Raw genomic sequence first — 12,342 nt, 5'->3', positions numbered from 1 at the left:
CTTTTGTTTGATCTCCATCTTCGGTTAGCCACGTTCCTAAATATTTATATGTTGACGGCTTTTAAAGAAAAAGAAAACGTATAAGAACGTGTTTAACTCAATAACAATAACAGACAGTTTTACGTTTTACAGTGAAACGAAATCAAGAATGTTTTAGTTTAAATTTGCAAACGTCCGATAAATCTTATTCTTTTTGTCATGGCTATCCAATATCAATATTCAACATTGTGACTAAAATACAAGTGGAAAGTGTCTAGTTACTTAGCTGACATTTACATTTCACATTTTAAAAACGTTATTCGATGTGGGATGTCAAATTACGACTGTTTTATGTATCCAATTTACCTAATGTTTGTTTTGTACTTCACATGACGCACAATCGATATACAGTATATCTAAAAAAAAGCTCAGTGTGGTTAGTGTAATATATATACAGGATGTTTCATTATGAAACGGTAATACTTAAACGGTGGATAGAGGGTACCGAGTCGGTTCTAGATTTAATACCACATTTGTTTGTGAATTCTTCAGAATCAGGTGTTCGGCTGTTTTTCTCTACTAGGTACCAAACATTCGCACTTCTGACAAGTTTTTTTTCAGTTCACATTCTTCATATATTCTTGGTAGTTTCACTATTTTGAAATATGGCAATAAGATTTTACAAAAATCTAGGCATATTTTTTTTATCCCGGTTTTTTTATAGCGTTCTCCGCCTTCCGGTTCCCAGTTTCCAGCTACGTCGGTCATTCCATTCGCCAGGGTGAAGGTTTCTTTCCGACATTGCCTTCTGAATGCCGCCAAGCCAGGATTGTTTTGGCCTTCCTCTCTTCCTTCTTTCCCTTGGCGTCCATTTTAAAATTTGGTTTGGCAGCCTGTCGTCGTCCATTCTTTTCACGTGACCATACCAGATCAGTTGTCTCATTTGAATTTCGTCAATGATGGTCGACTTGACTCCCATTATATTTCTGATATGGTCATTTTGTATTCTATCAAGCCTTGATATTCTAGCTGATCTTCTGCAGAAGTCCATTTCCAATGCAAGTAGGCGTCGCTCAAGGGATTTAGTAAGTTGCCATGTTTCGCATTCATAGAGCACTATACTTTTAAAGATGGAGTTAAAGAGGAGATGATTTCTTTGATTTGATAGTTCTTTTGACCATAGCATCGGGTTTAGGCATCCTATCACCCTTTTTCCTTTCACGATTCTTTGCTCTATCTCTTTTTCGGTGCGCCCACTCTTGTTGATTGTTGTTCCCAAATATATATATTCCTCACAGTTCTTGATTGTTTCATGTTCGTTGACCATTAGATCTTCTACTTCATTCCCGATGCATAAGTATTGCGTTTTGTTTCTATTTACAGAGAGGCCCCATTCTTCATATGTTTTAAACAACCGTCTCGTCATGAATTCTAAATCTTCCTTGTCTGCTGCCACTACTACTTGGTCGTCCACAAAATGAAGAGTGTATAATGTTGTATCGTCGTCAAGTTGGATCCCCATTTCTGAACATGATCTTCTCCAGTGTTTTAGTGCTTCATTTAAATAGATCTTAAATAGTATTGGAGAGAGGCAGCATCCTTGTCGTAAGCCTTTTGTTACTGGAAATTCTTCTGATAAGGTGTTGTTTAGTTTGATTTTTGATGATGCTTTATTGTATAATTGTTTGACTGCGGCGATAATCGTGCTATTTAATGAAGATCGTTCAAGAGACTGCCACAGCTTTCTCACAGGAATCGTGTCATATGCTTTTGTGAGATCCACAAATAAAAGATGTATTTCCTGGTTTCTTGCAACTTTCTTTTCATTCAGTTGTGTTAGGGTAAATATGTGGTCTACGCAAGATCATCCAGCTCTAATTCCTGCTTGCTGTTCAATTTCATGAGGTTCGTATTGTTTCTCAATCATATTTTTTAAGATTTTACCAAACAGCCTGCTAAAGGTACTGGTGACAGAGATACATCTGTAGTTTCCGCAAATATCATTTGGACCTTTTTTGTGAATTGGAGTAATCCATGCTTCTTTCCAACTATTCGGGATTTCTTCCCCATTTAAGTATCTTGTGAATAGCACTTTAAGATAGCTTATTAGTTTTGGTGTTCCGTTTTTGAGAAGTTCTGCTGGTATGTTCTCCGGCCCGGATGCTTTGTTATTCTTCATCGATTTAAGCGCTTGTTGTATTTGTTCTTCTTCCATGTTTACATATTCACCTTGTACTCGTATTCATTGAGGTGAGTCAGTATTATAAATATCTTTGTCTTCATTCAGTTCCCTTGCGTAATGATCTTTCTATGTATCTATCTGGATGGGCTGTATTCGACTTTTATTTGATGTGTCGGTTTTCAGGGTTTTTATTAATTTCCATGCCGCTGATGATCGCGCTCCTTCGATGTAACAGTCAACTTCTTTACATTTTGCATCCCATGTTTCATTTTTGTTGTTCCTTGTCATATTTTTAAATATTCTTTGCTGTTCTTTGTATATTTCTTTATCTTCAAGATTCTTAGTGTTCAGCCATCTTTTGTACGCTTCCTGTTTCTTATTTCTTTGCTCTTCAAGCTGTGTATTCCAAGTGATTTTTCCCGCTGATCTGTGGACTGTTCTGGTTTCTTCGCCTAGAGCTTCTTGGGCTGCGTGGTGAATACAGTCAGTTATATGTTCGTAGGCATAATAAATCTAGGCATATACTGAGTAACAAAAGAACTCGCAAATGAGATATTGCCTGCCATATAATCCCATGCGGTCGTTGCCCATTTTAAAGAATCGCGTCAGTAAGATATCACTAAAAGAATTTACCTACTTTAATTCAGTTATCCAATAATTTCTTCATTTAAGTGCTGTGTAAGGTATTATTTTTGTTGTCTATAATCATATTGTATTCTTATAAATTTCTTTTTGTTTCAGGTGTGCCAACTTCGGCAGATTTAGAAAACAATTCGAACCAAAAGAAATATACAGTTAACCAAAACGACAAAAAAGGCCTTGTGATACCGAGATCCCTCTGCGCCCTAATGGCGATCGGTGCCTTACTATTAGCTATACTAGTAGGTCTAATAGTATTCTTCTTAGTTCCTAGGGATTGCCATGCAACGAAATCCCCTCAAGCATTAACACATCAACCGCAAAGTGCTAGCATACTGAATATTAATAGTAGGGGTAGTAATAATAATAATGTTGATACTAAGGCTGAAACGACGATTGAACCGAAAGTGACTAAAGTGGAGGTTGAACAAAGGCTGCCAAGAAGTATAGAACCTACACATTATCGGTAAGTTTCCATATTATACTGGTTCATCTTTTTATTATTATTACAGTGGAACCTCGATTATCCGTCAGGGCACCGGACCAAGGGTATGACGGATAATCGAAAAGACGGTTAAAAGAACATTAAAAAAAAAATAAAAAATTCATAGTACCTACAACTCTCAAATTTTATTTGTATGTTTTATTTGACAATATAAGAGGGATTTATGTAAGTAGAGTCGAATCAATTTGATTTAAAATATTCCGAAATCTTTGTTTGTTTTATCGTTACTTCACATTTTGCAACGCCTGAATTTCTTCGACGTAAAATCATCAAATCTACCTTATTTGCTTCTTCTTGCCAAGAATAGCACTCGACGAATTGTTGTATGTGCGTTGCAGCTTCTCTAGCTATATATTCAGGGATTTTACAGTATTCACTGCGTTCCCTATCTCAACCGTTTCCATCTCTCTCTGTTGTCCCATTCTCCATCGTTTAGGCCTCTCTTACTCATGGCGTCGTCTACTTCGTTCCTCCAGGATTTTCGGGGTCGTCCTCTTTTCCTCCTTCCTATAGAGCTCCATTCGGTTATTCTCTTTATCCATCTGCTTTCGCTAGTTCGTCTTACATGTCCATACCACTTTAGTCTTTTTTGCTCTATATATGTTAGTATGTCTGTTTCTATTGATCTTCTTTGCTTTATTTCGTCATTACTTCTCCTATCTATTCTTTTTACTCTGCAGCATCTTCGCAGGCATTCCATGTCTGTTGCTACTATCTTACTTCTGTTTTTCTTGTTTATGATCCAATTTTCAGCCCCATATGTTATAACACTTCGCACAAATGTTTTATAAATCTGTGTTTTTGTCTTCATATTTAGGTGTCTATCCCACCATACTAAGTTAAGTTGTCGGATTGCTGTTCTTGTTTGTCCTAATCTTTGTGTAATTTCTTCCTCTGTTGTTGCCTTTTTCGTGATTATAAAGCCCAAGTATTTGAATTTATCCTTTCCTTTGATTGTTACGTTGTCATCAATCTGTAGATCTTCTATGTCTTCTTCACTTGTAGATAGGTACTCTGTTTTCGCAAGGTTAATATCTAGGCCAGCCTTGGTATATTTTTCTTGTAGTTTCTTCATCATGTAGCTGAAGTCGTCTTGGTCTTGTGCAATCACTACTTGATCGTCTGCAAAGCTTAACGTATATAGGTATTCGTTCCGTACCGGTACTCCCATGCCTTCCCATTTTCTTTTCCATGTAGTCAAGGCTTTCTCTAAGTATATTTTGAATAGGGTTGGAGATGTGGAACAACCCTGCAGGAGCCCTTTTGTTGTGGTGAAGTCTCCTATGATTCTTGTTCTCATTTTAATGGACACAGTCTTTGTAAAGGTGTTTAATAAACAAACGTGGTGCAATTTTTGCTATTTTTTATGACTCTTATGAGATTAATACAATTTATTACTTACATTGACCGGTCACTAAGAAGTTTCCATCACTAGAGACTAATCTTCAAAACCAATAGCATGAAATTTTAGTTTTGAGTTTTGGCAACAATGTGAGGCATTTGAAATATGCTTGAAATATGGTTACAAACGGTCTAAGTCGTTTAAAATTGCTATTTTTATATTACACTAGTACGTTTTTCAAAAGTACACAACTTCTGCTACAATTTCCACCAACAACCGCCATTTTGAAGGCATTTCCCGTGACGTGTGATTGTTTTTAATGTAAAAGTTTAAGTTCTGCTTTCTTTAGTCATATTTCAAATGCCTCAAATTTGTTGTCCAAACTCAGTATTAAAATTTCATCTCAGAAATATGAAAACTTAAGACTTATATGAAAAGTTCTCACTTGTATATAAAATTGGCCTGTCTTTCCGATTTCATATTGTTTACGAGAATAAACCGATAACAGAAAGATGAGACATTTTCAAATTATCATCCTGTAAAATTTTTATATAACGACAAGAATCCTTTTTGAAATTGATATGGCAAAAAATAACACATATAATATCAACAAATTACAGATGTACGTAATTACAAAATCATTCTAATAAAATTCAAAAATAGTTTTAAATAAACCATAAATTCTATAAGTACATAAAATTTGTCATAATATACAAATAGTTTATTGCTTTTTGAATTTGAAGGTGTGTGTGATTGGCAACCTGTTTCTCGATGTTGTAACTATAACCAGTGATGCACAAGTTTGTTTTGAATTTTTTGGGACCAGTTCAAGTAGCTGGGTGATAAATTAAACTTGCATGCACTATGACTAAATGCACGGTTTTATTATAACGATCATTTCATGTTTATAAATAAATTTATAGATGTAATTTCTCAATTAGTCTTTTGAGAATTTCTTTTGTTTCATAAACGTGAGGTACACATGTGTAATAAATTGGGTGTTGTGACGAAATGATTAATCTAAATTTAAGAAATCTTTTAACTTTTTATATTATTGATTTGTGTATCGAGTCACTAATTCTTTCAATAGTTATATCATCGGATACTTTCATAGTGTATGATTTATAACGTTCTACAACGATTCTTGGTACCCAGTCGCCATGTATCCATGCATCTTCAACTGAGTTGCTATCAACAAGTCCTCACAGACAATTCGTCTAAGAACTAGCAACCCCACTGGAGTCTTACGTTGTTATGTAATCAATTCCTTTTAACATCATAGTTTATATTTAAAAAAAATGTAACTCAACTTTTAAAGTACATACAGATTTAAACATGTAAATACAGATAGCACCGATGATGGAATATTAATTCCGAAAACGTGCTTTGATATAGCCCGATAGGGTTTTTAGAAAGGAACTTTTTAAATAAAATGTTTATGATACATGGTATACAACTACAGGAATTTGGTTTCCTTGTGGAGATATCTATATATTTAAAAATATCCTATATATATATATATATATATATATATATATATATATATACAGGGTGTTTCAAAAAAGGTAACCCCGTCTCTAGGGTAGGTAAAAAACTGAAAAATAATTGGGGTTTGCTTAGTAAAAAATTTTTTACGATTTTGCCGAAACTACTGGCAACATTGTAATGAAATTTTATACGAATATGTTTTGGAAGCTGATACGTCCCATGAATTTGTTTTTATATCTGATTCTGATAGAGGGCGCTAGTTACACGGATCGTACTAAGTATTAGTCAATATAACTTTTTTAAGAGTATAATTATTAATCAAAATTTCAAGTAAACTTAAACATCATTCAATTTTACACGAAAAAGGTACTCTTGGTAAAACTCGAGACTATGTACCGTTTTCGGAATATTTTGATTTGAAAATTATGAAGTAATAATTGATGCTGGTAGTAATGATAAAGTTCTAATAGGTATACCTCTATTTTCTCCAAGTGTGCCATGAAAATCTGACCTTTATTGATTGTTATGACGATAAATCAACAATAATTAGAGTTTTGAAACCTTGTTATTTGTAAAATCAAATCAAAATGTACTCAAATGTTGAATACACTGACATGTTATTAACCTTAGGCGAATGTTTAGGATGTTCTAGTGCAGCTGTGACACGTTATGCAGAAAAGTTTCCTAGAAGAAACTTACCAAGTAAAAAAACATTTAGAGCCGTTGAACGACGTTGTTGAGAAACTGGGAATGTGAGACCAAATAAAATAAATTCTGGTAGACCAAGAACAACAAGAACAATTAATAAAGAAAATAATATTTTAAATTTACTTGATCAAGATCCAACAGTTAGCGTAAGGAATATAGCAAGACAAACAAATACTTCTTCTTCAAGTACTTGGCGCATACTGAAAGAACAGCAATTACATCCTTATCATTACAGACAAGTCCAAGAGCTCTTGCCAGATGATCTACCGGTTAGAGTGGACTTTTGTGAAACATTGCAACAAAGGACAGCCCACAATCCAAATTTTTTTAAATGCATTATTTTTACGGACGAGGCCACCTTTACGCGACAAGGTATGTTTAACTCCCATAATGCACACTACTGGTGTGATGAGAATCCACGAGTCAAAAGGGTATCACATTACCAACACTCATTTAAAGTTAATGTTTGGGCAGCAATTAAGATCTTTATTTTTTATGCACGATACAGCTCCACCACACTTTAATAGAAGGTGTCGTAATTGGTTGAGTGCAGAATCATTTTCCGACTCGATGGATTGGTAGAGGTGCAGAAGCTCCTTTTCATTGGCCTCCTCTGTCATGCGATTTTAATCCTTTGGACTACGCAGTTTGGTCGTATATTAAGGAAAAAGTCTATGCTACAGAGGTAAATTCACGCCAAGAATTGGAAGAAAGAATTCAACGTCAATTTAATGACATCATAGCTGATCCCCTACCGTTTAGAAGGTTAATGGAATCTTTAGAAAAAAGAATAGACATTTTGAACACTTACTGTAATTGAATTTTATTTTATGCTCTTAGTCATTAATTTAATTTTCTTCTTGTGAGTTTTGTTTAATTACTAACTATTTTATACCAGCATCACTTATTACTTCATAATTTTCAAATCAAAATATTCCGAAAACGGTACACAGTATCGAGTTTTACCAAGAGTACCTTTTTCCTGTAAAATTGAATGATGTTTAAGTTTACTTGAAATTTTGATTAATAATTATACTCTTAAAAAAGTTATATTGACTAATACTTAGTACGATCCGTGTAACTAGCTCCCTCTATGAGAATCAGATATAAAAACACATTCATGGGATGTATCAGCTTCCAAAACATATTCGTATAAAATTTCATTACAATTTTGCTAGTAGTTTCGGCAAAATCGTAAAAAATGCGTAAAAAAAATTTTTTACTAAGCAAACCCCAATTATTTTTCAGTTTTTTACCTACCCTAGAGACGGGGTTACCTTTTTTGAAACACCCTGTATATAATATAGCAATTTCAAAAATATTAAAGAAGCAGGCAAATAAGAAGAACATTCTTAAACGAAAAGAACCAATTAGGACTAGTAAAAAATATTGTAATTAATAAATTTGCCAAAGCAATAACGATTAAACCAATAACTAAATTTTACATTAAGAAATAAGTTACGGATGAATGGTTAGCTATTAGATCTGATTATAAGTATTGTTCGGAATTTTTATTCAATTAAACATTAGAATCACACAACGTGCCTAAATGGTTACACGCCTTATTAGATCCAACCTCTGGTAGCTAAATATAATTTAGAACTGGTACGTATGGCATTGCATAATAAAAAGTAACAATGCATCTTAAACGCTAGTGTTTCTAATTGGAGATAATATAAAATATTGTAGCAAATATTCACAGCATTCGGATATTTAGGATTCGGATATTAGAGTGGGTCCTATTTTTAAAACTTTCCGACGCTTTTAAAATCTTTGGGGGTACAGTATGCTTCAGCTTTATTAAGATGGAGCTTTTACCACCATCTTTTTTCAGATTACTTTATCTGAAATACATATATACTGAATTTCATGCACTGACGCATTGTTCATGTTACAAATTTTTAACGAGAAGTTTCATTGCGGCCTATAAGATCTGTGTATATCCCCATATCTTTGTCCCCATTTTCTTGCCTTCTCTGATGATGGCAAGGAATAATATTATAGCTCGCAACAAAAGACAAAAAAAAATAGAAAAAATACATAGAAGGTGGAATGCCACTATAAATACGTATTTCTGACTATTTGCTCGTCATCTGTACAGAATAGAAAAGTATTAATTTATGAAAAAAGAACTACATGACCAATGCAACCATTCTGTAGCAAACAGGTCAGAATACCCTGATTTTTAAAGTAACAACTAACCACGTCCACGAAGGGATGTTGTTTTTTGATATGGGAATTTCTATTAATCCATGTAACATACTATGGTAGACTGTCAATTTATGTTGTGATGATGGGATGATGAATTTTGTATAGTTGTGTCAGAATTTGAACTTAGCGATAGCATTGAATATCATTAAGCAAATATTAGTAAAAAATGGGTAAAACGAACAAACCATAAATAAAATGTTATCAAAAACTACATTAAAAAAACTGAAATTAGTATTTTCACCACCAGAGGAAAAACTCAGTACCTTCTGCTCGATTACATATACAGCCAAGATATTAACAAAAAAGCTAATCACAGAAAAAAGAAAGAAATAACACCAGCTCTCAGAACAAATAACAATTTAGGCAAATATATTAAGAAAAGCAAGAGCAAAAGAAGCACTTACACAGTGATAAATACAAAGTAAAATGTGGTGGTTGTCCAAAAACTTACATCGATCAAACTGGTAGAACTTTTACCAAACGAATAGCAGAACATAAAAAGGGCTTTAAATAATATAAAAGCATATTCTACATATTCACTTCACCTTCTAGACCCTAATCATTCTTTTAATGACCAATTTCAAATTCTTCACATTCAAAATAAGGCTATCATATCAAGGCTATAAGCTATCATTATTAGAATCTATGGAAATTAACAAATTAAAAAATACAGACAATTATGAATGATCATCTTGAGATAAACAGTTTTCCCTTCCTTAACTTATTTAGTTAAAGACTAAAGTGTAAACACTTAACAAAAATAAACTCCTGGACAAAATTAACGCACCACTCATATGTTTCTCAATAATCTTTATTTATTAATAATTTACTGTACGACAAGTTGCCTATGAACCTTGTTTGACAGTGACAGTTGAATAGTCCTGTTTTAATAATAATTTGTAATGAACTTCGTTTTAGACTAAAAATGAGTTAAACTTTTCATAAAAAGTGCCTATTAAAGCAAAGTACTCGTGAGAAACAAGCTTTTTATTGTGATATTTTCCATCATATACGTGTTTGGAAGTTGATTTGCATACAAATCAAATAAAAAAATGAACCGCCAAAGAAATTTGTCAATGGAGGAGGCAGTGCGAGCATCGACTCTCCTAGATGAAGGATATTCAACGCGATACGTTGCAGATTTTTTAGGAAGACATCATTCCAGCATCACTCGCAAGGTGAGGCGATATAATGAAACAGGGTCGTACCATCGAAGACCAGGGCAAGGGCGAAAACGTTGCACTAATCAAATTGATGATCGTTTTTTGAGACAACGTGCTCTCAGAGATAGGAGAGTCACCAGCAATTTGCTAAAAAATGAACTAGCAGATGTTCGAAATGTCGCAATATCGTCTCGAACAGTTAGAAAACGTTTACATGAAGCAGAATTGAGTAACAGGAAATCGGCCAAAAAACCCTTGCTTACCAGGGAACACAGGGTTCAGAGATTGAATTTTGCAAGATTGCATTAAAATTGAACCATCGATGATTGGAAACGAGTTCTTTTCTCCGAAGAAACTAGAGTAAGCCTAAAAGCTCCAGATAGAATAAAGCGAGAATAAAGGTTTGTCAGCTGCAATATCTCTCCTAAAGTACCTTTTGGTGGTGGCTCTAAAATGTTTTGGGGGGGAATTTGTTTTGAAGCTCGTACGGAGTTGGTCCCCATACGTACGAGGTCTATGAATGCCTACCTATTATTACTTAAACCACATTATTGCCAAACATGTAATGCCTTTTGCTCCGTTTCTTTGGCCTAATTTTTTATTCATGCAAGACAACGCTCGTCCTCATGTGGCTCGACAGGTTATTGGCTACCTAAATGATGTTGATATTCCATTATTAGAGTGGCCACCTAACAGTCCGGACATGAATCCTATAGAGCATCTATGGACTATCTCAAAAAAAAACGATTCGAAGTCGTAGACTCCCTATTGCCAATCACAACCAACTCATTGAGGCCGTTATTAAAGAATGGGAGAATATTCCGCCAGCTTTTGTTGAGCATTTGATATCAAGCATGCTTCGACGCATAAATGCAGTCATAAGAAGTAGAGGAGGGCCTACACCGTATTAGTGTTGACCCAGATGCATTTTATTGTTGATGTTACTTTACTGATTTTTTTCTTTTTGTAATTTGGAGTTATGCTAGCTTATCTACGCATTTCCGGCAAAAACAAATTTTTAAAGAAACAATAAGGCAAATTAAGGTCATGATAAAGTCATGTTGGACTTATTTTTAGGTGTTTATTATTATTTCAATGTAACTTAGTTTTATTTTGTGTTCATATTAAATATTTAGATTAATTAAAGTGGTGCGTTAATTTTGTCCAGGACTTTAGATCATTTTAAAGAAGGCACTTTGACGAAACAGCTGTAGTACCTAATAATATATTATAATAAATTTTGTGGAAGTTTTGAAAACAAAAGTTTTCAGTGTTTTATTGTTAAATAAAATAAATTTCCATCAAGTAACGGTCAAATCCATCTTAATTATTGAGTTAATAATTTATTAGGTTACTAATTTTGTGTTGTGTAAATATATTTGTGTTAAGTTAATATTAAATTAATTTACTTTCCATAATAAATATGTTATTTGCCAATATTGCCTATATATTGCCTATGCCTATATGTTAAGATTTCTGCCTTTTTAAATAAAAGTTTTTGCCTATATAGGCACCTTTTTTTCAATTTTTATTTCCTACAAATCAGAGCTCTAGTTGTGATTTCTTTTTTTGATATTTGTTTGTTTAAAAATTGTCAATCTACCAATCTAGTTAATTGACGCAGAAACGTCCCGTTTCAACCCTTCCATTTTAATAGTATTGTCCTCCGATTGCAGTAGTCTATGAATAGAAAAGATACTTCAATGCGTGTTAACATTTTCACAAGTAATTGCGAAATTGGGTCGGGTCAGGTGTGGTCCCTAAAAGAAAAGGTCAAGACCATTGTCATAGGGTCCCTTGGTTGAACGGTTAATTAGGATAGTGCTGACATGAAACAGAGCGGAAGTCGAATGATCGTTTGAAAGATTTTGGGGTTTAACTGCACATAAAAAAGCGTTTGATAATCTAGGACTTTACGGTTGGTTTATAACGATCTAAGTACGGTCTGTTCTATTTGGTTAAATGTGATGTGTGAGCAATAAAAGTTTTCATTATTTGAAACATACTAGACAATGGATATTTTATATTGAGCATTAGATAAAAATCCTAATTAGGGTGGGCTATAAAATGGAAATATTTTGTGCGAGTAACACAGTCACAGCGTGACATTTATTACTTCATATTT

At 33.7% G+C, this 12,342-nt stretch overlaps 1 protein-coding gene across 4 annotated transcripts in view; it reads left to right on the top strand.

Annotated features, from left to right (window-relative positions):
* LOC140439099 (aminopeptidase N-like) overlaps nt 1-12,342 on the top strand; it is a 203,434-nt gene that overhangs the window by 160,677 nt on the left and 30,415 nt on the right. For all 4 annotated transcript variants that reach the window (XM_072528786.1, XM_072528784.1, XM_072528785.1 and 1 more), the window contains one exon: nt 2,903-3,266. In XM_072528786.1, the coding sequence (XP_072384887.1) occupies nt 3,010-3,266 (257 nt within the window). In that variant the 5' untranslated portion in view covers nt 2,903-3,009. The remainder of the gene's footprint in view (nt 1-2,902; nt 3,267-12,342) is intronic.

The sequence above is a fragment of the Diabrotica undecimpunctata genome, chromosome 4, assembly GCF_040954645.1.
Source record: "Diabrotica undecimpunctata isolate CICGRU chromosome 4, icDiaUnde3, whole genome shotgun sequence".
NCBI classification, from domain to species: Eukaryota; Metazoa; Arthropoda; class Insecta; order Coleoptera; family Chrysomelidae; genus Diabrotica; species Diabrotica undecimpunctata.
This window is presented reverse-complemented; position numbering and strand designations above follow the sequence as displayed.